Here is a 27,433-nt window from a genome sequence, read left to right on the forward strand (position 1 = left end):
TTCTGTGATTCTCTTCGTCTAGCGGTTTTTTCGTCTTGCGAAGCAAGCCCATTGACGGATTAGCGGATTGGCGCTATTAGCGGCTTTTAGCGGCTTATCTGCTGATCGGATCAGCTGATAAGCAGCTTAGCGGCTTAGAAAAAGGGGGGGAAGGGAAAAAAACCAGCAGGAACTCGCAAGACATTGTTGTCTTGCGAAGCAAGCCCATAGGAAATTCGTTTTGCGAAGCACCTCCAAAACGGAAAACTCTTTCGTCTAGCGAGTCTTGCGAGGCATTCGTCTTGCGGGGCACCACTGTAAAGTCCAATGGAAACTAGAGACCTTGAGCAAGATGCCCCAAGCCTGAACAGATGTTGAAACGTAGGGTTGAACTCCTCCACATTGTGATATATTGAAATGGAAGCAGCACTACAAAACCCACCCCACAGTGTTGCATTTCAGATTATAGCAAAAACATGATTAACTGATAATGTTGCATGCATCTGTCGATGGAATTAATAAAAATACTTTTCTTTACTCCCTTCACATGGGAGGAGAAACAGAATGGGCTCTGTTAATGTGATTCCTTCATGCACATCAGTGGAGTGGGGCACAAGCGCACTCTGGAGAACAGGCTGTCTCGTGCCGCTGCCAAAGTGTGGGTGCAAAAGTGTCTTGGCTCCAGGTGTCGTTGAGTGTAACCTGTGGCTAGGAGAGCTCTCCTTCTGGCAAACAGTGAGATAGGGAGCCTCTCACACTCCCATGTTCTGCTTGCAGATTCATTCACCTGTAGACTCTGCCACAATGTCGCCTGTGGAAAGGACAGCTGCTTGGGTCCTCAACAATGGGCAGTATGAAGAAGAGGAGGAAGATGCTGATCAAAACCAAGATGAAGCAAAGCACGCAGAAAAGGTAGTGGCTGCATGCCAGCTCTGGGTCCCAAACGGGTCTGCAAGAAGAGGGAAACACCTGAAATTTCCAAGTGCTGACGACACCCAGCTCTGTATTTCAGTTATTAAACAACTGGATGCTGTTGTTGTTATATAATATCAGTGTCTGGAAGCTGAAGTCAGGCAGATGTGGGGTAGCCAATAGAGGCTGAATCCAGACAGGTGAACAGATCTCTTCAAGTCTTGGGCAGAGCAAGGGTCTTAATGGGGGAATTGCCCAGGGGGCTTAAGGGCTCCTTCCTCTGTTTTTCAGTTACTGGTGGGGGTTTTTTTACAGTGTGCACTGAAACCATCGCCTTAATTTCCCATCTATACATACGTGTCAGGGAACTGCCATCGGAAGGACGGGAGGTGGAAGGGCTCACACAGGTTGGGAGAGACTCTGCAGCGGAAGAGGGAACCAGCAGGGGGAGACGAGGTGATCCGAGGGAAAGTGAGCAGGAGGGATGGCTCAGGGACACTTCCAGCGAGGGTAGTGGGGAGGTTTCAGGACCTCCTGTAGGGACACCCACCCCTCGCCGGAAACTGTCACGCAGAGAGTCCAGAAGACGTGTTTCCGTTAAGGAGCTTTTATGTTGGAAGAGACTTCGAAAGCAACCACTTTCGGAATCTGCCAGCGACTGACGGAGCCATGCTTAAGGGGCTCCGTTACAGACAGAGGTTTGCGGACTTGAGCAAACTCTGAGGGACTTGGATTTTACGCACAAGCAGCTCATCATCCCATCACAATACGCAAATTGGACATGAACATGTTCTCTCAGACCTTCAAATACCTACCAATGCCACTAGCACAGAGTAGGTTTTTCTGTGATTTACAGAACGATAATTTCCCTCAGCTGGACAGCTTCAGACTCTGGCAGTTGTTTTTGATCCAGCCCTGCTTTTTTGCTAACAAGTTATTGGTTTCACATGGTTTTCAGGCTCATCGCTTCTTGGGCACAGAGCCTTGCAATGCAAATCCATGCTTTTGGAACCTCCGGGCTTGACTACTATATCATGCTCTGCATAGGGCTGCCCTTGAAGTCAACTTGGAAGCTTCAGCTAGTGCAGTATATTGCTATACATCTCCTTATGATATAAGGCATTGCAAATGCACCCAGCTGGTTTTGTTGCACCTGCACTGGCTGTCAAGATGTTTCCAGTGCAGTCCAGTTCAAGGCACTGTGGTTTGCCCGCATGCAAACAGCCTGGGTCCTATTTTATCTCAAAGAGCATCTCCTTATGTCATCTCCCACATCATCTTCTCAGGCCCTGCTTCAAGTACCAACACCCATGCAGAGTGAGAAATGTCACAGGAGCTCTGGAAAGAAATTCCCCCTGGTGTCCACCATCTGCCCTCTGTCAGCCCTGCAAAATACATCTCTTCCCTTTGGCCTTTGACTCAGCTCTATAGCTGGTCTCTTCTGGCGTATATTTGAGGGTTGCTGTGGGTTTTGTTTTTGGTCTTTTTTGCAGATTTCTTGCTGTTTTTACTTTACTTTAATTGAACACCCCCTTGAATACCGGAAAGGGAGCTAATAAATGCTTTAACTAAACAATGTCCATCTTTGCCTCCAACCTGCAGTATGAACAGGAGATAACCAAACTCAAAGATCGCCTGAAGGTGTCGAGCCAGCGGTTGGAGGAGTATGAGCAGCGGCTCCTGGTGCAGGAGCAGCAAATGCAGAAGTTGCTGATGGAATATAAGGCCAGGTTGGAAGACAGCGAGGAGAGGTTGCGAAGGCAGCAGGAGGAGAAGGATAGTCAGATGAAGAGCATCATTAGCAGGTAGGGTGAAAGGGTCTTGTCATGAGTGGGAGAGGCTGGAAAGTTTGAAGGAAGGAGCAAAAAGACTTCTCTGAATTGCAATCTGAGCTTTCCATCTTCACATGTGGGCAGCTCCCTTGTGGAATGTAACAGTAGCTTGCAGAAGAGGAAATTACCTTTATTTAGCACATAGGAACCAGAGACATAAGGGAGATGAATCACTCAGCTAAGGATCGTGCAAAGAACCTGCAGCAGTTTTTGGGGGGGGGAGCCAGGAAGTCAATTCTCCATCATCTACCCTGTTCTTTAGCTAGAGCCCACTGCATAAAGCAGACAGGGGGACCTGAGTTCAAATGCCAGCTCATCTTCTCACATGTCTGTGTGTGAGGGTGTTGCCTTTGAGTTCAGACCTTCCTCCTTCCTTCAAATAGCTCCTCAAAAGACTTGAAGCTTGTTGGCTGAGGAACACAATGTGTTGGGTTTTTTGTCTTTTAAGTCAGTTGCTGGGTTGAGAGTTGTTTTTCTGTGATGCCCCAAAAGCACAGCCAGATCCCTTTCTTATATCATTTGCCTCTACTGTAGGTTGATGGCTGTTGAGGAAGAATTGAAGAAGGACCATGCCGAGATGCAGGCGGTTATTGACACTAAGCAGAAAATAATTGACGCACAGGTAAGACTCGAAGTATCCTTGCTTACAGGTGTTGCTCCCACTATTCCACTTCCTGTGACCAGTCACTGATGCACTGAAGCAACTTCTGGAAAATGCCCATGGCAGCATCTCAGTGGGGCAGGCAAGAACTATTCCCTTGCACAGAACAGGCTTGCTGTTGCTTTAGGCTCCCTGGATTATGTAGGGTCAAAGCATGTACCCTCCTGACACTCAAAGCATCATTAGGTCACAGCCAAGGGCCGAGCGACTGCTCTTGAGTGCTCTTGGAGACGCAGACAAAGCTTTGGCTTGTGACCTTGGGTGACTGCAGCTTGGAATGGTACCTATTGTGAAACGTCCTCCTTTGGCACCTGCCTTGGTTGGCGTTGGGAGAAATGGAGCTGCATGTGGGCGCATGTATTTTCGCCTGTCTTGCTTTTTCTGCAGTGAGTTTGGGAGTTTTTCCTGGGCTTCTGTTGGCTCTCTGCTCAGCAAAGAGAAAAGAGGATTAAGCCACACGGGAAGAGAAATCACTTTGATCTCTTCTTGTGTGGAATCCCCCTTGCCCTCGGAGCACAAAGTTATTTCCCCATATAGAATTTATCATTGCTGGATAATCTTTGTCTTTGTGTCTTTCATCATCAGCCATACACCTCTGCTTTACCCAGCATGAAAAGACCGTAGTGCGCAGAAGCATTCAAGGTAGATGTTGGTGGCATGTGTGGCCTGGAGAAGGGTGTGGTTTAGAGAGAGTCCAAAGGCCACATTTGGCCCCCCAGGCCTAAGGTTCCCCTCCCCTTCTGTCACGGAGCCAGCTGGGACAGCTCTGGAGTTGGAGGAGGAGGAGGAGAGAGAGAGAGGGGCCGGTAGAAGAGGCAGCCTTGGAAGGAGGTGGAGAGCAAGGGGAGGCGGAGGCACGGCTTCCTGGGGTTAGAGAGCACCAGCACCACTCCACCAGCTCCGACACAGAGAGAGAGAGAGGGCACCAGTTCTATCCACCCAGGACAGGAGAGGGTTAAAGCGTAGAAAACAACGCCGACGTCTGGGATTGCCTGGGATCTGTTACAGACGATTCGGATGCTTTGCAAATACCGTATTTTTCGCTCTATAAGACGCACCAGACCACAAGACGCACCTAGTTTTTGGAGGAGGAAAACAAGAAAAAAAAAATTCTGAATCTCAGGAGCCAGAACAGCAAGAGGGATCGCTGCGCAGTGAAAGCAGCAATCCCTCTTGCTGTTCTGGCTTCTGGGATAGCTGCGCAGCCTGCATTCGCTCCATAAGACGCGCACACAATTCCCCTTACTTTTTAGGAGGAAAAAAGTGAGCCTTATAGAGCAAAAAATACAGTAGTTTACAAATAAAAGACTGTGAATACAACTCCGGTCAAGCCGAGGGATTTATTGCGAAGGGCTAGCCAACCCCCTTTACACCTGCCCTCGAGCATGCAGCTTGCCTATTGGCTACTTTTCCCAGCTGTTCCATGATGATTTCTCAGTTCAGATCTAAGCAGAAATGCCTTGCTATAACTTATGCTTTTGAACAAGTTATTGCCTGATCTCCTGTCATGAGTGTAAATCTTCTCCAGGAAACTTTTCCAGAAACAAGGATTTTTATTTTATTTTTTTGTTTTTTTGTTTTTGCTCTTGGGCCACGATCTGTACAGGCAGAAGGGCTAGTAGTTTCTAAGTACTTGTTTGCAAGACTGAGTTAATTACACGGCAGCTTGATCAGAGCCACGTGTCTAACTTGAGGAATCAAACAGAGTGTTTTGGGCTGAGTGAGGTCTGTTTCTATGGCCCCACTCCCAAAAAATGATTTGTGACAGAAACATGCTATTGGTTAAAGCTCTGGACACAACTCCCCAGTACTTAATCATTTCATGGGTTATTCTCCAGAAGATGGCTGAGGGGTATAGGAATGCCTCAGAGCTGCCTCAGTTTCCCACAGCAACCAAGAACCTGGCTGGAGCCACCAGGACTGTATGAGAGGCCATTGCAAGAGTGGTAGGAAGCAAAGGCCCTGAACTAGGTCGCTGCTGGTTTGCTGAAGCGCATGTGGCCATTGGTTTACCCTCCCTCCCATGTGCTCTGAAGCAAGCAGCCCTCACCCTCGTAGCATCAGCTTTTAGGATGATTTGCCCCAAATTTCACCCCCCTGGCACTTCTTGTTTCTTTAGTCAATCTCTTTTTGCTGGATGGGGAAGGGGGACCCTGGATGTCACTTCTCCCCCCCCCCCCCCCGCGCACCTCCATGAACTCGCAGGGCTTCACTGTGCACTGAGCTTCCATTTGTGATTGCAAGTGACATCACTGCTGTGTTAAATTACAGGTCTTAAATGGGGATGAGATAATTCAAGCAGGCAAGTACACCCAATCAGTTCTCTAGCTGAGCACCCCCCTGCCCTGGCCTGGCGCACTCACCTCCCCCTACACATTCCAGCTCCTGCCACTCCCTGCGCCTCATCCAGAGACAGTTTGGAATAAGCTTGGATTGCCCCTTGCTTGCTTTTTGATGGAGGGGGTGTCGTCAGCGCCCCCTCCCCTTGAACTCCCAAGCTCACGCCTTTGCTTTTGAATTTGAATCGCCACAGAAGGGACAAATGCACTCATGTTCATATGCCAGCGGAAGCAGGGTCACCCTTCAATAAGAGATCTTGCTGGATTATTTCAGCAGCAGTGAGAGCTTCTCATCTGCAACTTTGCAGTCATTCTTTCTGAGTCAAGTATGTCGGGAGCTCCTCTTAATATAATTTAAAACTGATTCAGAAAAATGAACTAGGTTAATTATAAGGATGGTCATGAGGCAACTGGAAGTTGTTTCCCCCAGATTGATTCCCGTAGGCCCTTTGCACACACATTTAGGGTTTTTTGAGCCGGACACCAAAATGTGTCTTAACATAATCAGACCCCCCCTCCCCGAATCCAGTTGGTGGAACCCGGATTCTGAAATTCTAGCATCTCTAGTGCCAGGCATTCTCATTTAGTGTCCGAGACTTTGGCTTGGTACCTTTCAAAGTACTGTTTTGTGATAGATATTTTGGAATTATTCCTTTTATGGAGAATGAACTGATAGATTTTGGCAGGGAGAAGGACACCAGTCAGGAAGGGAGCTGATCTTAGGCAGGCTTCCTCTATGTATAGACAGATTGCTCCCTCTAAAAGTTTTACCTCTGTAAGCCTTAAAAAGTGGGGTAGTGTCTTCACAAATGCATCTCTTATGTGTGCTGCACATACTCCTTATGGATCGCAGTGCTTTCCCATGACCGAGAGCTGTTTTGGACATGATGGGGAAGTAAATGAGTGAAAGTGTCCCAGCAGCCCAAACTACAGCCCACGAAGGGTTCTGAATTTAGCAAGAAATGTGGAAGCTCTTCCACGAATGTTGGTAACTGTGAGTTGCTTCTCCTGAAGCCCAGATGCAGACATCAGCAGCAGACTTGCATATCGAACCCTTTGTCCTCCAGCGCAGGCTACTTTTCTCAGAATTTCAGGCCTCAGATTACACAGAGCAGCCGCATCTGGGAGGAAGTGCTGGAAAACCCACCCCTTTGGCTAAGGTAGTGCTTTTGGAAGTGACCTTGCCACTCCTGCTGTGCCCCCTCTCTCCATTGCCATAGGGCTTGTGCCCCACCCCACCAGCAGAGTTTGTGCAGCAACTGCAGCACTCAGTGTGTCTCCTGCCTTTTGTCTCCAGAGGGAAGTGACATGTTCATTCCTTCATGTTTGTGCCCTCTGTACATTGTTCTGCCTTCCCTCATTTGTGTGGAGCCCTACAGAGCCCTTGCACGTTGCATCAGTTCCTGTTGAAACAGGAATGCCCAAGCACATCTCGTGGTTTTTCCACTCGAAGGCCGGCCAGCCTGACACGACTGCCGGTATTTGTTGGAAGTTAAGGTTAAACCAAAGCAAGTCCTTGTGCCTCTTTGATTTGGTTCTCCCCTGCCACGTAGTACCAGAGATTTACATGTCCGCCAATCATGTCCCCGGCCTTCTCTTGTCTCTTTAACGCAAAAGCCCCTAGTTTCTGAATCAAAACCAGAAAGGGCTTTTTGATTCTGCAGAGTCCTGGAGTAACTGAGCTGGAATGGGTCTAAGAAGCCAGTCGCCCTGTTTGGTTTTTGTGTCTTATGAGTGCCATCTTCCCCATCACCCTACCATCACTGCCACCCTTCGCACAAACTTCCCCCCTTCTCCCTCTTCCCCCTTGCTCCTTCCTGTCATGCATACTTCCTTCCCCCCAGCTTCGGGCTGCTTTCTGTCTCTCCCCACCCCCCGCTGCCCCCGTGTTGCTGCTGCACCCTCACACTGCTGGCATCTATCTGCATTTATAATTTTCAGTGTCCCTGGGGTGTATTGCAAGCCCTCTCTCAGTGGGAGGGTGTCTCTGGAGGGTCCTAATCCTTACGCCACCTCCACTCTAGAATCCTCTTTCTCATATCCTCCTGCTGCCTTTTTCTGTTTCCCTCTGTTCAAAAACTAACCCATTAAATCTCCAGGAATCTCCCTGCTCACTTCTGCCTCTGTGATCTTACATGATCCACCACTCAATCAGCTTTTAAACGTGGCTAATTGGCAGCTTCCACAGGACAGATGCTGGGTAGCAGAAAGAGGCAGGCTCGTTCTCTTCTGCTGCAGGGCCAGGCTGGATCAGCCTATGGCGAAAAAGCAGCAGCCCTCCTTTAGAGAACTGCTGCTCACCTTGAGACCCAGATGTTGCAGGTTGTGAAGTCATTAAGGCCTCGCTGCAGTGAAGCCAGGCAGTTCTGATCTGAATCAGTGTGTTTTGTTGCAGGAAAAAAGAATCCTGTCTCTGGACTCAGCCAACACGCGGCTCATGAGTGCCCTAACGCAAGTGAAGGAACACTACAGCATGCAGGCTCGGAACGGCATCTCCCCCACCAACCCCACCAGGCTTTCCATCACGGAGAACGGTGAATTTAAAAACAGCAGCTGCTAACTGCAACTTCTCCCACCTGCCAGTTGCCAGCTCCTCATTTCTCCCACCCACTCCAACAGCCTCAACGTTCCCCAAGACTGCCTGCCTGCCTGCCCAGGAGGCAGCAGAAATAGTGCACGACTAGAGCTTGTGGAAGAAGCTCACACCAAAACAGGCTCTCTCCTCTCTCTCTTTCCTCCCTGCTCTTCTCTTCTGCCTTCTCTTTGGGGATGAAGAAGAGAGATTTCTCTGTACCAAGGTCAGAATGTCTTTGGGAAGGGGCCTTTGGCGAGGCGAGATGGCGGGAGCCACGGCAGCACGGAGCTCCTAAGGGCAGCCATCACCAACTGCGCTGCCTGTGGCTCCCTTTGATGGGGGGGTGGAGGGGGAAGGCGGGATCCGCATCCGCTGCACCGTTCCCTTTGATGGGGGGAGGGGGGAAGGTAGGATTGCCATCCCGCCTCCCTCCCCCGTCAAAGGAAGCCGCGCAGCCGATCCCACCTCTTCTCTGAGGCAGGCAGCAGTGGTGGAGCTACCTGCACCGGCACCAGGAGCGGCGTACATCCGGGGGTGTGACTAGTGTGCGTCCCAGGGGGCGTGGCGCCAGGGGGGTGCACGGCAAGCGGCGGTATGGCCGGCGAACGCCAAGCATCTCGGAGGTGCACAGTGAGCAATGAGCGCACCGGGGGCAGGGACAGTCATGATGTCACACACCCCGGCATGGCATCCAGGGCTGCCTCCCGCCCCCACCTTCGTCCGCCAGTGGCAGGCAGGCAGGCTTGGGGACCATTGAGGCAGCTTTGTGCTAATCTTGGTCAAGCCCCTTCCCCAAACCATTCTGATCTTGGTGCAGAGAAATCTCTATCCTTCCAATAACTAAGATCCCCAAAGAGCTGGGAGGAAAGAGAGGAGACAGCATGTTGTGGTGTGACCTTCTTCCGCAAGTCCTTTCACAATCTTTCTGCTGCCTCCTGGGCCTTAACAAGAAGGTCATCTTACAGGACTGTTTCCTCCCCTTTCCTTTGTTTCGTTTTGTTTCGTTTGCAATGTTAGCTTTGAATAATTTATTTTGATATGGTTTCCCCCTTAACACACAAGACCTTGTTTCCCCGTTCCCCTCTCTAAGCCTGTATTTTTATGCCAGTAATGCTGGACCACTTCTGCATTTCATTGTCTGGGTTTGTTCTAAAGAAGATTTATTTTTGTTCTGTGAATATTTTTGAACAGTTTCTTGTATATGTACAGATATAGATACATTTGAGGTCTTTTATTGATATTCCTACAAAGAATTACAAAATAAACTTTAACTTTAAACACTTTGGACTCAGCCTGTGTCTGCACTGATGAAAGATGGAGCCATGTGAGTTGGGGTGAATGGAAATGTCCTCAGAAATCTCAGAAGGAAACTTTAGCTGCTCATCCAGTCTAGAAATTGAAATGTTGAGTTGTCGAACAAACCACTGATGAAGCCTTGCACTTTTATGACCTCGGGATTACAGGGCCCATGAGAGAAAGTGCCAGGTTTTGCGCATCATTCAAAGCAGATCTTGAGTTTTCAATGGAGTTGGTGCACAGCTCAAATTCTGTTAGACCCTGCCATGAGGGGGTTTGCCTTGGGTGCCAAAATATCTTGGCTCAGCCCTGCTCAAGATAGATTCACGGTAGTTTATGGCAAAGCAGTTCCATGTTTTCCTGGAGGAAGTTCAGTTCAGCTTCCCACGTGGTTTCAGTCTCAAGTCACCTTGAAAGATGGACAGGTCCTGGACGCTCTCAGCAACCTTCAGCTATTCATGGTGTCCTGCAGTGCACTGCTAGTATGGGGCTGGATTTATTTAGGTGATTCTCATCTTTCTTGGGGGCCAGCGCTCAGAAGGCACTGCTTGCTAAGAGACTGCTGTTTTGTCCTTCAGCCAGCAGCTTATGAGGTGCCAAAATGATCCACTTTGTCTCCCGTACTGTTTTAATATGTACATTAAACCACACTGGGTGTGGTTACTTGGAAATGTGGGCTTAGTCACATTACATGTATGCTGTCTCCCTTTTCATTAGGCCCCAGGGAGCCTATGGATGATACGAACCCATGTGTGAGGTCGGTAGTGGAAAGAATGTGGGTGACCATATTTAATATTTTGTTATGGCTGCAAGAGTGGTTTGCATAAAACCAATATAATCAATAGCTGCCAGTAAAAGCAGAGTACAAGATCTCAATATCTAAGGAGTTGTTAAAACTCAGCATAGGAAAAACATACAATGGGAAGCATGGGAAGCCCTGGGCAAGAAAGAAGATCAGGAAAGGTATTCAATGAACAGGAGCTACTATAGAGAGAGCCCTATTTCCAGTCTCCGTCTGCCTTCCTTCAGTAAACAGAGCAGGGCCTCTGAGACTGATCTGAATGACTTGGGCATGTTCACAACATCCAGCACAAGACAAAACATAGAATCAGAATTACAGAGTTGGAAGGGACCCCTGAGGGCCATTTAGTCCAACCCCCTGCAGTGCAGGAATCTTTTGCCCAATGTGGGGCTCAAACCCACAACCCTGAGAATGTCTCAATTAAAAATGCAGCATTAAAAGGCCTGGGCATGCTGAAAGGTCATCGTGTTGGTCTGGGGCAGGGGGGGCGTCAGCTGGTCCAGGAGTAGGTATGCAGTCTGTTTTGAACAGGGTTGCACACTCTCCCTTTAAGCAACTGGTGGGGGAGGAATTTTATCAGGAGCTTTACTCAGAGTAGGACCCCCCCCCTTCTTTCCCTTCACGATCCCGATTGCGATTGGGCCCACCCATGCCTATTTGGAAAAAGAAAGGAAAGAGATGGAGAACGGGTCCGTGGGCCGGATGCGGCCCAATCACCTTCTCAATCTGGCCCATGGACGGTCCGGGAATCGGCATGTTTTTACTTGAGTAGAATGTGTCCTTTTATTTAAAATGCATCTCTGGGTTATTTGTGGGGCATAGGAATTGGTTCGTTCCCCCCCCCCAAAAAAAATTGTCTAGCCAACCACATGGACTGAGGGACAGTGGACCGGCCCACGGCTGAAAAAGGTTGCTGACCCCTGGCTTTGAGGTTGCCTGAAATTGCACAGCTCCAGGATCTAAAAAGATGTGGTGACACCTTGTGGCAATCTAGGTGAAATGCACTTTGATTTCCTCACCTTTTTTCATTAAAAAAATGATGTTTCAAGGGTATGTTGTGTAGAGCTTTTTAAGCCCTGACTAGCAAGCCCATTGTCCAGGGATGGTGGGAGTTGTTGCCTGACAAGACCTGGAGAGCCACAGATTTGCCATCCATTCTATACCTTGTGCCCATACAGCAACATTCACGCAATCTGCTCTTGTGTTGTGTGTTACATCGCAATTTCTACACTTGTAAGTGCTTTCTTTCCAAGAAGGGATATTGAAAAGTTTGAATTCGCCACAGCATATAAGATGAACACGCTCAAATTGTGATATGAATTGGTCCATGGATCCCACTTCTAATAAAAACTGATTTGTCTTAAAAGTCTTATCATTTTACTTGTCTTACCATTTTATCACATTTTAAGTTATTTTACAGATTTAACAATAGAGAACTGTTGGTATACTTTCTGAAATACAGTTTTGATGATGACAAGCCCATGTTTGGAACTTCTTGGATATAAGTGAGGTTGGGTTAGAGTTTGGCTTTGCAACCTTTCTTACGGGTTAATTATTTGGCATGGCATGTGCTTGTTGCTCATTTCTTCCCCTCCCCCTATTTTGAATTAAATTTGCAATGGCTTTCTATTAATCCAAAATATACAAAGTCGCTTACAAAATCATTTTGTTGCGTATAAGGAAAATAAAACAGAATATAAAAGTTAAAGATCTCGAGAGGATATGGTAATAATAACAAGTTTCACCAGTACAAGAAAGTAGGATAGTCAGGTTAAAGCAGGTAAGTAATTCTGATTGCTAGCACCCTCTTGATCTCTGTCCCAGTGATCTGGAAGTGCATCAGTCCATGGTTCAAAGTGACAGTGCAGTTTCTCTCCTCTGGGTCCAGGTGGCATCTGAGCAAAGCCCTTTCCTAGGTCTACTTGTTCTCTTTATAGGTGACCCATGTCAAGTGGAAGGTGCCTTTGAGAAAACCTGCCAACATCTGTTGCACCTGGAACATTAAAAAAGAAGGTGAAGTATTCCAAGAATGGAGTTTAACCTAAAGTGAACTTTTCTGTGAGAGCTTCACATAGTTGTTTATGCTTTTCCCGTATACAAAGCTATCACAGAGGAAATATCCTCGCTAATTAGTCCATCCTTTTATGTGTAGTAGAAGATTCCCCCCCCCCCCACTGCCTCAAATTCCAGTAAACATAGTTTTGAGAGGCAAGGTACGCCAACAATTGCCAGTCTGTGCAGAAATTCATAAGGAAATGGAGATTTGGGCCACCACAATTTATAGTCCACCTCTCCATCAGAGTGTCCTCTGTCAGCCATCCCAGCATCCTGTCTGGCCTCTGCAACGGTGCAACAGGACTTTCCCCCCTGGCGCCATTGGGCCTGCCCTCGCTTAAATATAGTGCACCCCCCTCGCAGAACACCAATTCCACAAATTCCTACAAACTACCCCAGATTATCTTGTGCGAGGGAAAATTTAATAATTTGGAGTCTCAGGCAGGATTGATCAAATAAACAGTAAATATTTTATTAAACAAAGGAAGTTTATGGCACAAGTGGGTAAAGCATAGGATACTTCGGATTATAATGCTATTTCGCTTCAGTTCTGTCTCAGTTGTTGGCTTGCCGCTTAATGCTTTGGTTCTTAAGCAAGGTGGTATTTTCTGTCAGTTACCCACCCCTTGGACAACCCTACTCCTGAGGTCCTCCAAGTAACAGACCCCAGGGGTCTCCACACCCCTCTTAACTGGATTGGGAGTCTTCTTATTGTATTTTAGTGTTTTGTTGGAAGCCGCCCAGAGTGGCTGGGGAAACCCAGCCAGATGGGCGGGGTATAAATAATAAATTATTATTATTATTATTATTATTATTATTATTATTATTATTAATAATATTCTCTTTTTGGAGCAGAATCTCTCCCCTCCTGACTGGAATGAGACCTAAATAGACTGTATTCTCACAGCTTCTCCTTCTCCTAGCTCTGCCTCAGCCTCCCAGTTAATTCCTGGCCTATTACTCTCACAGGACACCACACACTGTCCTTCACACTAAGCTCAGAGACTCCTTTCTCCAGCTTGTGATATATTCCTCAGAGAGGATGTTTCTACCCAGAACCAACTGTCTCTCCTCTCCCATCCCGACTCCCAACCTAAAGAACTGTCTCTCCAAATCCTCTCCTTTTCAAACCCCCGCCAATCAGAGGCTGCCATTCGTTAATGATTTTTTGGCAGGGAAAAAGAAAAAGAAAACACTTGTTGACCCAACCTGCCCAGCAAAGCAAACTTCCGTCACAGCCCCAAACTTCATTTTGGCACAATAGAGTGTTTTGTGTATTTTCCTGGGCTGGGCTCAGACCAGCTTTTATAGAAATGAATAAGGGTCTAGGTTGTCTACCCTAAAACTGGACTGGATATGATGTTTGAGCATTTTAAAGAGGACACTGCTCAGGGAGTGTGGGGCTTTCCTTTGAGGTGATCCAAAACTTAGTTTTTACTTTACTCACTTATATGTACAGTATATTAAATAGATGAGCCATCTTACTGCACTGGGATGGAGACGCCATATTTAATGGGTCTTAATGCCATCCCAGGGGGCACAGACATGACATTCTTGGGTTTTTTCAGAATATAAACTGGGGTGGCAGAAACCTCCTTATGGGCTATATAGCACCCAGTTCTTCATTATTACATACCTGGCCGATTATTGGCATGGGAGAAGGATGCTTTCATAAACCAAAATTTGTGATCAATTACTACCAGCGGTTTCTCTCGCTCCTCACCTCCTTCAGAAGTGGCTGATTCAGAGCAGAAATGTTTACTGGGCCAGGTGAAACCAAGTCCACTTTCACAATAAGGTACATGGCATCTGTATGGAGAGCAGCAGCAAGAAAAGCAAGAAGATTAGTTGCCAAGTGGGATGCCTTGAATTAGAGATGCCACACAAGGTGGTTTCTTCCCCCGCCCAGACGTAATTTTCCACTCCTGCGTGCAATAGTGTATTTGTATAAAGCTAGGTGTATGATGTTCATACACCCCTGAGATTCTTTAATATGGGGTTATTTGAATAAAGAAAGCTGTCCCAAATACCGTATTTTTCCATGTATAAGACGATGCTTTTTGCTTTAAAAAAGTGAGGCAAAAATTGGCCATAGTCTTATACACGAATAGTGAATGCGGGGGGGGGGGGAGAGAGATGCGATTAATGGCAGCAGCAAACTGGAGATTGGCAGCGGCAATTGGGCGGGTGATTGGTGGCTGCGGCAAGTGGGTGGGTGGGCTGTTGGTGGCGGCGAGTGGGCAGATACCGTATTTTTCGCTCTATAAGACACACTTTTTCCCTCCTAGAAAGTAAGGGGAAATGTGTGTGCGTCTTATGGAGCGAATGCAGGCTGCGCGGCTATCCCAGAAGCCAGAACAACTAGAGGGAGCGCTGCACAGTGCTCCTTCTTGCTGTTCTAGCTTCTGGCTTGGCCGCGGGAAGCCTCCACAGGGCACGGGGAGCCTTCATCCCTGTGCCCTGCAAAGGCTTCGCAGGGCTACCCTGGCTTTTGCGGGAGGTGGGGGGGGGGAAGGGACAGAGCCATGTGCTCTGTCCCTTCCCCCACCTCCCACAAAAGCCCCCAAGAACCGCGCTCCCTTTAAAGAGCTGCGCGGAGTGTGTGTGTGGCTCTTGGGGGCTTTTCCCCGAAGAGGGAGAAGGGCAGCTTGTCAGTGACAGGGAAAAGCCTGCAAGCGCCGCACGCATGCTCCTCACGGCTCGTGAAAGGGAGCGCTGAGCAGAGCCTGGGATGCAGACAGGCTCTGCTCAGCGCTCCCTTTAAAGACTTATTTTACTTGCATTCCCCCTCTAAAAACTAGGTGCGTCTTATGGAGGAGAAAATACGGTAATTGGCAACTGCGGCGAGGTGCGCGATCGGCAGTGGTGTGGCAAGCGACCGGCAGTGGCGGGCAGGCTGGTGAGAAATTGGCAGAAGTGAGCTCCCCCCACCCAAAAAAAGCTAAACAACTTAATTTCTTACTTTGGGGTTAAAAAAAAATAGGGGTCATCTTATACATGGAAAAATATGGTACCTGGCTGGGAGCTGGTGGTCCCAGAATCCCCCTCAGGCTGTGCAGAATTCCCAGAACTGCCTCCAAAAAAGCCGCCAATGACAGAGCTCATCCCACTCGCTGCGCCTCCAACGCTATCGGCAAAGCTGGCTCTGCTTTTGGATCCCGCCTCACTGCCAGGGATGCTTCTCATTCCTCTTCCAGCATCTAGCCCAGAAAGACAATGAGCAAATGCAACCAAGGTTACTTGAAGCATGGTTTTATGTGTTGACAAAAAGAAACAGACTTTGCGCATGCATGCACACACGGTACTATCCTGAGTGCTCAGTGTTTTTGGAAGCTTCCCAAAAGTACCGTATTTTTCGCTCTATAACACGCACCCGACCATAACACGCACATAGTTTTTAGAGGAGGAAAACAAGAAAAAAATATTCTAAATGAAATAGTGGATATATGATTTTTGTGGTTCATTCTGTGGCCACAGACGTGTGATCTGACGGTGAGTTTGGGGTAGCCCAATGCAAAACTCCTGAGGATCCATGTGGACCCGTGCTTTGTAACCACGTTTTAAGTGGGGAGGGAAGGAAAAGCACTCAAGGGACAAGGAGCACGCATGGGGTGTGTGGAGAAGGATGCTGCTAATAATGCAGAGAGGAGAAGGCTCCTCTCCTCTCCCGCTTTGCTCCTTTAAAGCAAGCAGGTTCTGCTTCTCTCCCTCCTCCCCAGCTCGCTGAAAAACTTTGCTGCTATTTAGCCAGCTGAGTGGGGAGGAGAGAGGGACAGAGAGCCTGCTTGCTTTAAAGGAGCCAACTGGACAGGAGCCGCTTACACTCATGTTAGCGGCTCCTCTCCTCTCCCGCTTTGCTCCCTTAAAGCAAGCAGGCTCTCTGTCCCTCTCTCCTCCCCACTCAGCGGCTCTTCTCCCGCTTTGCTGTTTCAAAGCGAGCCACGGAGGAGGGAAGGAAGGGGAACCATGGATCCTCTGCTCACAACTGCAGCAGATCCCCCCTGCCACCTGTAGGCATTCGCTCCATAACATGCACAGACATTTCCCCTTACTTTTTAGGAGGAAAAAAGTGAGTGTTATGGTGCAAAAAATACGGTATTTGGCTGCCCATTGTTAGGGCTCATCCAGACTTCTGAAAGTCCTGCCGCTTTCCATGGGGAAACCCAATCTTGACCACTGAACTGGAGGAAATGTCTGTTGGGTTTTCTGGAGATTAACATTTGCTCCGATTCAGTTCTATAGAGTGGGTTTTCCTAGGGAAATAGGAGGGTCGAACAAATAAGCGCCCAAACTCATGCCTAGAGAGCTTTGACACATGTGTTCTAGGCCCAGGACAAGCACAGGATGAGACCCTCGGAGCTAAGCCAGTTACAGTATCCTGAGAAGCTCTTGTCATCCTTGCTACTTTGGATGGTGCCAGGGACAGTGATTTGTTCAGCTTCTTAATTGCCTTTCACAGCACAACAGTTAAAAGCATACACAAAATGTAAAACATATCAACCATCAATAATTGAACATAACAGTATAAAAAACAGCACCATTCTCAAAAGGGAACTCAAAAGTGTCGCCAGCGTGTGAGTCAAGTAAAGACTCATCATATTCCATTCAACATCTGGGAGAAGAGGAAGGGTTTACTTGTCACCAAAAAGAGATGGATGTCAGGACATTAACTGCTGCCACCCTCTTAAATGCTCATGGGGAATTTTATAAAGTGAGGAGTGAGACAGGGAAATCTCTATGGATGCATGTTCTTGAGGTCTCTGAACACACACCACCAGGGATCCACTTGTCAGACGCTGCTGTTTTCTAACTAGGGGGGGGGGAGGATATTATTTCCACCCACTCTTGTTTTCCTAGAATTAATGAAGTAGAAATTGCTATCTACTTTCAAGCACAACAGCTTGAACACTGTGCAGTGTGTTCTCTTATCCCTGAACATAATTTTTAACTTTGAAAAAAGTTGTGTTCTTTGTGATTATATAAAGCATCAACTGAAGGACTGAAACTACTGAATGAATGAGGTGGCTGCAATGAACACATTGCATTCAGTCACTTAAGAGTTGTGCAAAATTACAACAGAAAACAAGGAATTGTAGCTAGTTTTAGTTAGAATTTAGGTTAAATCTAATGAGGTGGTCATGATTCTGAAACAGTTTAAATTCTTCTACTGTGATGCTATTCACTCTGAGACCAAATTTGCCAAAGACAAAGGGTCTGAGCCTGTGGCCCCCTGAAAATTCAAACATCCCACCCCCACAAATTCAATTTCTGGGGGAAATATTAGTGCTTGGTGCTGATAATATTCTGATCTTGCAGGTAGACATCTCTTTTGTATTACCTGTGCAAACTTCAGGTATCGGAGAAATGTAACAAATGCATTTTCAGTCCCTTTTAGAATACCGAAGGAGTAATGAGAGAAGCTGCAAAACCTTGAGCCTGGACTTTTCTAAGCAAACATCTAAATCTATTGGCCAAAGTACAGACATTTAAAGGGGGGGAGGGGGAGGCAGGGATGTCTACTACCCTAAGCCTAATCAATCATGTATCCCACTTAAGAGGCAGCTTCAGACTCTGTCCCATTCCAGTCCCAGAACTTGTTCCCACAAAACAATTGTACCTGCCAGAAACAGCAAGATGGCCAGCAGCTCCCAAAACCTCGTCATGTCCATCTCCCAGTTCAGTCAGAGGGAAAGACAGGAGACAGGAAGGCGGGGTAGATGCGTTAAATATAACCTGTGTGATTTGACTACTGGAGCCATGCCAACAGACAACTGCACGGGGCTCTCTCTGGCAAGTGCCACCACCACCAGCCCATTCCTTGCATCTCCTCCACAACTCACCTGAGCTGTCCTGTTCCTCAAGCAAGGCTGGTGGTTGGCAATGCTTTAAACAAGCATTTCAAGGAGGGGCATTGTGGCGTGAAGAAGCCATGCAGTGGGGCATCGCTGAATGCTTTAAATGGTGATTGCTGCTTCCTTGAAGGATAGCGAACAGCTTTGGGTAGTGGGTGGGCTGTTCCAAGACGACTCTCCCAAAGTCTGACTCACAGGTTTGGAGTCTGATAACTTGTTCCCTTCTCCCCACTCAGAAATGTATACGGGCTGTTAGTTCCCTTCTGGGCACTCGGTTCTGTCTCTCTGTGAGCAGCATCGAAAAGAGGAAAGCAACGACAACTGCACAACATCCCTTCCCATCTTTTTGCTTTTGTCCGCTAGACTGTGAGGGCAGGGACTGTCTTGTTTTTAATTCTCTGTATTGTTGTTGTTGTTTAGTTGTTTAGTCGTGTCCGACTCTTCGTGACCCCATGGACCAGAGCACGCCAGGCACTCCTGTCTTCCACTGCCTCCCGCAGTTTGGTCAAACTCATGCTGGTAGCTTCGAGAACACTGTCCAACCATCTCGTCCTCTGTCGTCCCCTTCTCCTTGTGCCCTCCATCTTCCCCAACATCAGGGTCTTTTCCAGGGAGTCTTCTCTTCTCATGAGGTGGCCAAAGTATTGGAGCCTCAGCTTCACGATCTGTCCTTCCAGTGAGCACTCAGGGCTGATTTCCTTCAGAATGGAGAGGTTTGATCTTCTTGCAGTCCATGGGACTCTCAAGAGTCTCCTCCAGCACCAGAATTCAAAAGCATCAATTCTTTGGCGATCAGCCTTCTTTATGGTCCAGCTCTCACTTCTGTACATCACTAATTCTCCGTATAGTGCCTAGCAAATTTTAGGTGCGGTATGAACTCTGATATGTATTATTTAGGGCTACCACTTGGAGCCAGTGTCTAGCAAGTAATCACAGTCACTAGAAACCATCCTTTTATCTCACTACAAGATTGTATTAGCATCTGCTTTGCTTGCAGGAGGTCTCTAGTTGAATCCCCTGGATCTCAAGGTGCAGCTTGGAAGGCCCCCTGTCTGAACCCCTGGACAGCCACTGCCAGTCAGTGCAAACAGTACTGAGGTAAATGGACTGCTTGTTTGACTCAATACAAGGCAGTTCCCCAGGTTCCTATATGGCTGGTATTTATTCCCTCCCACAGTCTATACTCTTCAGTCATGAATATTTATAACTCTGCTAATCTAACACAGCCTTGTTATTTACTTTTCCTCTTATTGAGAAATTGTCAGCCCTTGTTAATGGGAAGTTCTGGACACTTATTGGTAGGATAAGTGACAGAGTGTTCTATCCTTCCTTATGTAGAGAGAGAACCATGCATTTTGCTTGTTTATTTTGCATTATCTTAGCCTTAGAACGACTTCAGTTTAGTTGCAAACCAATAACTTGTGTCGGATATATTTTATCTATTTCCTTCTGCACCACTGAAGCCACCTGAACTTCAAGTGACAGCAAAGGATCCAGAAGTAACCCAAAGCTATGTACCTGCTCCTTCAGAGGCAATTTCCCACCCATCTGGTCTAGTAGTCTGTTCTGCACTTAGCTTCAGTTTATTGACTCTCATCCAGTCGTTTACCAAGGCAAAACACTGGTCCAGCACTTCCACTGCCTCCCCTGCAGATGTGAAGGAGAAGTAGAGCTGAGCATCATCAGCATATTGCTGACAGCGTACTCCAAACCTCTGGATGACCCCATTTAGCTGTTTCATGTAGGTGTTCATCTGCATGGAGGCTAAAATCAAACCCTGCGACACTGAATGCCCCATGGGGCTGAAGAGTCCTCTCCAAGCATCACCCTCTGGGAGTGACCATCCAAGTAGGACTGGGTCCACCTACATCACGGACAGCTGCTCCATTAGGATACCATGGCTTAATGTATCAAAAGCTTCTGAGAGATCATAGCTGGTTAGGGTTGCTTTTAAAAATGTTAATTTCAAAATAGGAGACTTGTTTTAATTGTTTAAATTGGCTGTTTTCCTGACCAACCACCCTACCATGGGCTTAGTTATGAAGAAGTATTGAAAGCAAGCACAGCTCATGCCTTTACCAGATGCTACTTTTTTGCCGTGTCTTCTGGTATATCCAACCAGTATTATAAGTTTGTCATGGAAACCCCATCTTTTAAGCAATTTTCTACACTAGTGGATGCGGGTGGCGCTGTGGTGGCTTGCCGATCGGAAGGTCGGTGGTTCGAATCCCACCGAAGGGGTGAGCTCCTGTTGTTCAGTCCCTGCTCCTGCCCACCTAGCAGTTCGAAAGCACACCAGTGCAAGTAGATAAATAGGTACCACTCCGGCAGGAAGGTAAACGGCATTTCCGTGTGCTGCTCTGGTTCACCAGAAGCGGCTTAGTCATGCTGGCCACATGACCCAGAAGCTGTCTGCGGACAAACACCGGCTCCCTCGGCCTATAGAGCCAGATGAGCATCACAACCCCAGAGTTGTCTGTGACTGGGCCTAATGGTCAGGGGTCCCTTTACCTTTTACACTAGTGGAAGCTAAAACATACCACAGTGTTGCCTTTTTCTCTACTTTTTTTTTTAAAGAAACCAGATAGAGGATGTCCACCCATCCTCACCTGTGGATGAAAAAGACTTCCTGCATTTGTTATGGAAAACTGACTCCTGTTCTAAACCCTTGCTCTCTCGTGAGTGGAAATGTTTGTGGAACATGTTGTTGTTTTTTCAAATAGGGAAAATAACCAGAGGATGCCATGAGCCAAGCCAAAGCCAAACACTGCCCCTTCAGCTCCAGTTTGCATCTGCAAACATAGCTCTGCAGACAGCAGAAAGGGAACACCTCTAGAATGTCCATGGCTTGTGCGGCCCATTGGCCCAAGGGAGAACATCTGCAGCTTTGAACAAGAAAGGTATTCAAAGCAAGTTGTTTGCTTCCGTTGGCATGGCCCCAGAGCCGGACTTGGGTACACAGCTCCAAGGCAGCAGAGGCAACACTAAGCAAAGAAACTCCATCTGCTCTGTTTAAAAACAAAGTAGATAAATGGGCCAGCCTGGAGGCTTACTCTTAGTGGCAAACTTGGTTGATTTGCTAGAAAACTGATTGGGGTCGATATTGCTTCGATCTTGCTCTAGTGTGAAATATGGAACACTGAAATTAATTTTGATGCAGATAGGGCAGTGGAGCCCAACAGCCTGAGAGCAGCAGGTTGTTTCTGCCAGGGTGAAAGACCTGGAAGTAGCATCTTATGCTTTTGAAGTACTTAGCTCTGTCAACGGTTAGTATTCTCTTTATATGGAGTGGAAAGGGACTGGAAACAGCACACTGGGATTTTGAGTTCCCTTTTGTAAGCCTGTACGTGTTTGGATATTTACAGCCCAGCACAGGCAAACCATTTCACCCAAGTTGGCACAACCAAAGCCTACTTCAGAAGCATAAGATGCTCAAAACTACTGGTTGACACGACAGAGGAACAAACAACACCCTTTGGATCATGGCAGTTTTGATTTCACAGGCTGTGCCTTGGTAGCTTTTAAACATTTGTAGCTTTTGCAATTGGCTACAAAAAGAAGGAGACAAATTGAAATTGCAGAGTTTCGAAAAATTAAAAAAACAAAGTGAGAGATTGGCTTCATTATTATCAGATAATGGAGGCATATAATTTGGATAAGAAAATTGGCTTCCAGGTGGAAAAGTCAAAATTAGAAACAGAACTGTTAGAACCCAAAACTAAGAATCTGTCAAGAATGTATAACTTGCTGTTGAAATGGAATACTCAGGATGAAACAGTGAAATCAGCTATGATTAAATGGGCACAAGATGTTGGACATAATATCATGTTTGCTGACTGGGAACAGTTATGGACCACAGGTATGAAGTTTACGGCATGTAATGCCTTAAGAGAGAATATTATGAAAATGATATACAGGTGGTACATGACCCCAGTCAAGCTTACAAAAATCTATCATTTGCCCGATAACAAATGTTGGAAATGTAAAGAAACTGAAGGTACATTCTTTCACCTTTGGTGGACGTGCCCAAGGATTAAAGCTTTCTGGGAAATGATATATAATGAACTGAAAAAGATATTTAAATATACCTTCCTGAAGAAACCAGAGGCCTTTCTCCTGGGCATTGTCGGCCAATTGGTGCCAAAGAAGGACAGAACTTTCTTTATGTATGCCACAACAGCAGCAAGAATACTTATTGCAAAGCATTGGAAGACACAAGATTTACCCACTCTGGAAGAATGGCAGATGAAGGTGATGGACTATATGGAATTGGCAGAAATGACTGGCAGAATCTGAGACCAGGGAGAAGAGTTGGTGAAAGAAGACTGGAAGAAATTTAAAGACTATTTAAAGAAATATTGTAAAATTAATGAATGTTAGAAGGATGTTGGATAGAAACTAAGTGGTTTCCAGCTGTAATGCTTTAAGAGATGTGAAAAAAGGTCTACAAATGGGTAAAAGCTTAATGGTAAGGATTTGCTCAACTAACAAATTGAAGTGGAATACAAAGAAGGGAGGTATGAGGAGGTCCGGGGAAATAAGCGTAAGGAAGATATGTTATGGAAAATTATTTGTTTTTTAACTGTTTCTATGTTGTATTTTGTATTTTGTTCCTTTTTCTTTTTTCTTTTTTACTGTTATACTTTAAAAACTTTAATAAATATCTTTAAAAAAATAAAAAAATAAACATTTGTAGCTTTGAGCTTCTTCGAGTTCCTTGAGCTTCCTAGAGTTGAGAGATGTTCCACTACATGATCTGAAACTTCTCAAAAGAAAATGGGATGGGATGCAGGTGGTAGCAGGACATTTCCTCGCTCCTCCCACCAGATGGAGCCAGAGCACTTCTTACTGCTCTGTTCAACACTTCTTTTTTTCTTGTTACAGCTCTTTCCCACCACGCTTTTCCCCAATCTGTTTTGCTCATTAGTTGCGACCCTTCGTGGTTCCCTACCCATGCTGGTGGTTCACACTTCTCACATTCCGTTGAACCTGGTCCACACTTGTATTTCAGATCAAGTCCGTGTGAATAAAAAATAACAATAATAAAGCAACTTATGAAGGGAGCCTTCGTTATAGGCCCATAAAACCCTCTGACATGCTCCATCCCTCTTTTCAGCAGAAGCCGGGAAAATGCATGTGCTCTGCTGCTTCCCTTGGGGTCTTGTTCGCTTGCTGCTGCAGATTAAACTTCATTTTAGTGACTACCAAACAAGAATGTGTTCCAGGCGTCTGCATCGCCTTGCTATCAGTGCTATATTTGCTCTGAGTACATTCTCAGGGCAGGGGGAATAGCACATTGCTGGTGGGTCGATGGGTGTCACCACAGCCCCCTGAGGTGAGTAAAGGGAGAAGCGACGAGACACAGCCAAGAACTCGGCCTCCTACTCAGAAGTAAGCCTGAGTAAGTGCCAAGAGACTTCCTCCCGCGTGAGGGTGTGGCTGCCTGCCTGTGCCAGCTCACTTGCCTGTGTGGCTGCCTGCCTGTGCTGGCTCACTTGCTTGTGTGGCTGCCTGCCTGTGCTGGCTCACTTGCTTGTGTGGCTACCTGCCTGTGCTGGCTCACTTGCCTGTGTGGCTGCCTGCCTGTGCCGGCTCACTTGCCCGTGTTGCTGCTTGCCTGTGCCGGCTCACTTGCTTGTGTGGCTGCCTGCCTGTGCCGGCTCACTTGCCTGTGTTGCTGCTTGCCTGTGCCGGCTCACTTGCCTGTGTGGCTGCCTGCCTGTGCTGGCTCACTTGCCGCCTCCTCCTCCTCGGTGCACAGGGGAGAGGGGCGCCCTCTGGGACGGGGCTGTAGGTACCACCCAAGATGGGGGGGTCTGAAGGTGGGGAGACCCAGCAGAAGCCAGTTAGGCAAAAAGCTGGTCTGAGCGCCAGGAAAATCAAGATGTGACCTAGGCAGTGTAGGAACAGGGAAGGTGATTTTTGAGATGGTGTATTGATTTCAGATGTATTTATTTCAAACGTATTGATTTTTTTGCTGCTGTTGTTGCCCAGTCAGTTGTTACTCATTTGTTGTACAAATCCATTTCCTTCCTGATGTGAGTGCTTTTGCTGGAATATTAATTTCCCCAGCATTCAAGCGCAATTTTGTCATAGGAAAAAACTTGTTTTCCATCCAGTGAACTTGCAGCCCACCTGAACGCTATTCCTGCCTTGGTTTCTGAATGCTGAAAGCTGTGGCTGGGGGGCAGGTGGTTGTTCTCAAGGCCTTGCTCACCTTTTTGGAATCTGGACGGCCGTGCGGACGCCACAGGCTCCGGCTGTTTCTCTCTCCACACACACACACACCAGCAGAAAAGAAGAAAACGGAATGGGGAAGAGAGGTTCTTTGCATTTCTTCAGGGTCCACGTAAAATTTGGGTCCATTAGAATTAAAATGGATATCCCTGAATTTGCAGTTTTTCACATGGCGTCCCCAAAAGCTACCTTCACATTGCAGCTTATAGTGGCGGATCGGACGGAAGCAAACCTTAGATTTGGTTATTTTGCCAAGGCTTCTCCTCAGAAACCATCATAAACCCATAGGTCACCTCTGTGTTCGCATATGTGTTCTGTAATTTGTGGGCTGTTTGGTTGCAATTCCCATTTGCAACTTGGATGGCAAAGGCAGGGGTCAGAAGGCTACCAGTAGCTACCAGTTCTTAACCCTTTCCTCTACCCCACTATTTTCCTGCTGACCTTCCCATACAATATACATGTTCCATGTTCCATAAGGAAAGATAATGAGCATATACATATTACAAGTACGGTAGATCAGCTGCCTGGACCGTAATTAAACAGGAACCTACTTTAAAAATATAATTTGACATAGGTCTAATTGTGGTCTAGGCAGATGATTTTGAATATTGTCAGAGCTTTATGAAACTGCAGAGTGAAGGGAAACAAAGTTTGCTCTGAGCAAACACACGGAATCAAAAGCTCCGGATTCCAGACTTCTGAAAGCATTTTGACTTTTCATGGAAACCTCTTGAGGCAAGTTCAACTTCATTAAACTAAGTGCTCTGCTAAAAATAGCCCCGGCCCTGCTGCTTGGAGTTCACAGTTCTAAATGCGAGCCAAAAACTGTTGTTTGACAGTGCAGCAAACTGCAGTGATGCACTAAGTGCTTGACTTTATCCAAACAGTTGTTAACCAACTTCTAGGTGCAATGTTTCATTTAGCAGCTCTCTCAGTCTACTAACAGACCCTTGCACTTTGTAGATTAGCTATGAGTCCTGGGGTTCTGCCTTTGGATATGCAAAACAGCAAAAAAGAGCTTGAGCAGGAGCCCTGCTGACCTTCATGTGCCTGGGATGAAAGCAAAATGCTTACAAGCCTGAGAACTGGCCTCCAGGAAGACCTGAGACCATGGCAAAATTAAATAGCGAGGGTGCAGGGTTTATTGGGCTGGGTTTTGTTGCTCTGATGGAAGAACTGCTGTGTCAGTTTTGTCACTGTCTGGTTTTAGAGCATTGGTATAGAATTTCTCACAATTAGGTAAAGTAAAGGTAAAGGGACCCCTGACCATTCGGTCCAGTCATGACCAACTCTGGGCTTGCGGTGCTCATCTCGCTTTATTGGCCGAGGGAGCCGGCGTACAGCTTCCAGGTCATGTGGCCAGCATGACTAAGCCGCTTCTGGCGAACCAGAGCTGCGCACGGAAACGCCGTTTAGCTTCCCACCAGAGCGGTACCTATTTATCTACTTGCAATTTGACGTGCTTTCAAACTGCTAGGTGGGCAGGAGCAGGGACCGAGCAACGGGAGCTCACCCCGTCATTGGGATTCGAACCACCGACCTTCTGATCGGCAAGTTTTAGGTTCTGTGGTTTAACCCACAGCGCTACCCGCGTCCCTTCACAATTAGGCACTTTGTCATAAATGAAAGCACTAAATTTACTATATGTGGATCAATACATAAGGACCATTTAAATATATTGTGACGTGACATTGCAGTGTTTTTAACAGCATGGCAGGGCTCATACATGGCTCAAAATGAAATGTATGTGGTTCATAAAGTCATTGTTGTTTAGTCGTTTAGTCGTGTCCAACTCTCCATGACCCCATGAACCAGAGCACGCCAGGCCCTCCTGTCTTCCACTGCCTCCCGCAGTTTGGTCAAACTCATGCTGGTAGCTTCAAGAACACTGCCCAGCCATCTCGTCCTCTGTCCATAGCTGTCAACATTTCCCTTTTTTAAAGGGAAATTCCCTTATTCCAAATAGGATTCCTCGCAAGAAAAGGAAAAAGTTGACAGCTATACCTCTGTCGTCCCCTTCTCCTTGTGCCCTCAATCTTTCCCAACATCAGGGTCTTTTCTTCTCATGAAGTGGCCAAAGTATTGGAGCCTCAGCTTCACAATCTGTCCTTCCAGTGAGCACTCAGGGCTGATTTCCTTCAGAATGGAGAGGTTTGATCTTCTTGCAGTCCATGGGACTCTCAAGAGTCTCCTCCAGCACCATAATTCAAAAGCATCTGTCAGGGGTTTAGGAGCAGAGGCACGGGCAAGGGAGGAAACAGAGAGCGAAGGGGAGGAGGCAGAAGAAAAGATGAGTGATGACGACGACCCGAGATCTCCTAGTCTTTCCAGTGAATCAGAGGATTCACAGAAAGGAGCACCAGTGGCCAGGGCAAGGGGGGAGTCTAGGGGGGCACCCCAGGAAGATAGAGCCAGAGGGGACTCAGAGGGGAGCAGCTGGAAATCGGGACCAGCGTCACCGCCAGGAAGCAGGGAAGAGGAAAGGAGCCAGGGGGGAAGCGCTGGCAGCTCACCACAGGAGGGAGGGCATGAGTCAGGAGTGGCCACACCTCCATCGGGGAGCGAAGAAACGGTTAAGAGGAAAGTGGAAGGTTGGGCGCGCGCGCCAAGTTCAAATGCAGAGGAAGGCGGCGCAGTAAGCAGCCCCGAAAGGGAACCAGGTCCTAAAGCCCGGCGCAAGGAGGCAGGAGGGTCCGGGTCAGCGTCAGAAGAATCCCGGAAGGAAGAAGCCCCGGGGGGTAGAGGGACCCAGAGGAGGACAGTCAGGCGGAAAAGGTGGAGCAAGGCTAGGATATTAAGTTGGTGCACACGGGGCGGAGACTCAGACGGAGCTTCGCCGATCTAGCTACTAGACGTAGAGTTGCGCGCAGCAGCGTGAGAATGGAAACTGTAA

General features: G+C 47.3%; 2 protein-coding genes across 20 annotated transcripts in view; one reads left to right on the plus strand and one right to left on the minus strand.

The window, feature by feature from the left end:
* RASAL2 (RAS protein activator like 2) overlaps nt 1–9,578 on the plus strand; it is a 241,905-nt gene extending 232,327 nt beyond the window's left edge. For 10 of the 17 annotated variants that reach the window (XM_083507028.1, XM_083507030.1, XM_083507015.1 and 7 more), the window contains 5 exons: nt 757–891; nt 2,494–2,696; nt 3,258–3,345; nt 5,656–5,686; nt 8,119–9,578. In XM_083507028.1, the coding sequence (XP_083363154.1) occupies nt 757–891; nt 2,494–2,696; nt 3,258–3,345; nt 5,656–5,686; nt 8,119–8,261 (600 nt within the window). In that variant the 3' untranslated portion in view covers nt 8,262–9,578. Of the gene's footprint in view, nt 1–756; nt 892–2,493; nt 2,697–3,257; nt 3,346–3,969; nt 4,027–5,655; nt 5,687–8,118 lie in introns of all 17 variants that reach the window. The other 7 variants (XM_083507029.1, XM_083507031.1, XM_083507024.1 and 4 more) reach the window with 2 other exon arrangements.
* LOC310708620 (uncharacterized protein) overlaps nt 9,433–27,433 on the minus strand; it is a 33,122-nt gene continuing 15,121 nt past the window's right edge. For 2 of the 3 annotated variants that reach the window (XM_083507250.1, XM_083507249.1), the window contains exons 2-5: nt 19,822–19,950; nt 15,466–15,651; nt 14,175–14,260; nt 9,433–12,389 (exon numbers count right to left, since the gene is read on the minus strand). In XM_083507250.1, coding sequence (XP_083363376.1) covers nt 12,315–12,389; nt 14,175–14,260; nt 15,466–15,651; nt 19,822–19,950 — 476 coding nt within the window. In that variant the 3' untranslated portion in view covers nt 9,433–12,314. The remainder of the gene's footprint in view (nt 12,390–14,174; nt 14,261–15,465; nt 15,652–19,821; nt 19,951–27,433) is intronic. The other variant, XM_083507251.1, reaches the window with a different exon arrangement.

The sequence above is a fragment of the Podarcis liolepis genome, assembly GCF_965112155.1.
Source record: "Podarcis liolepis genome assembly, chromosome: 6".
Taxonomy (NCBI): domain Eukaryota; kingdom Metazoa; phylum Chordata; class Lepidosauria; order Squamata; family Lacertidae; genus Podarcis; species Podarcis liolepis.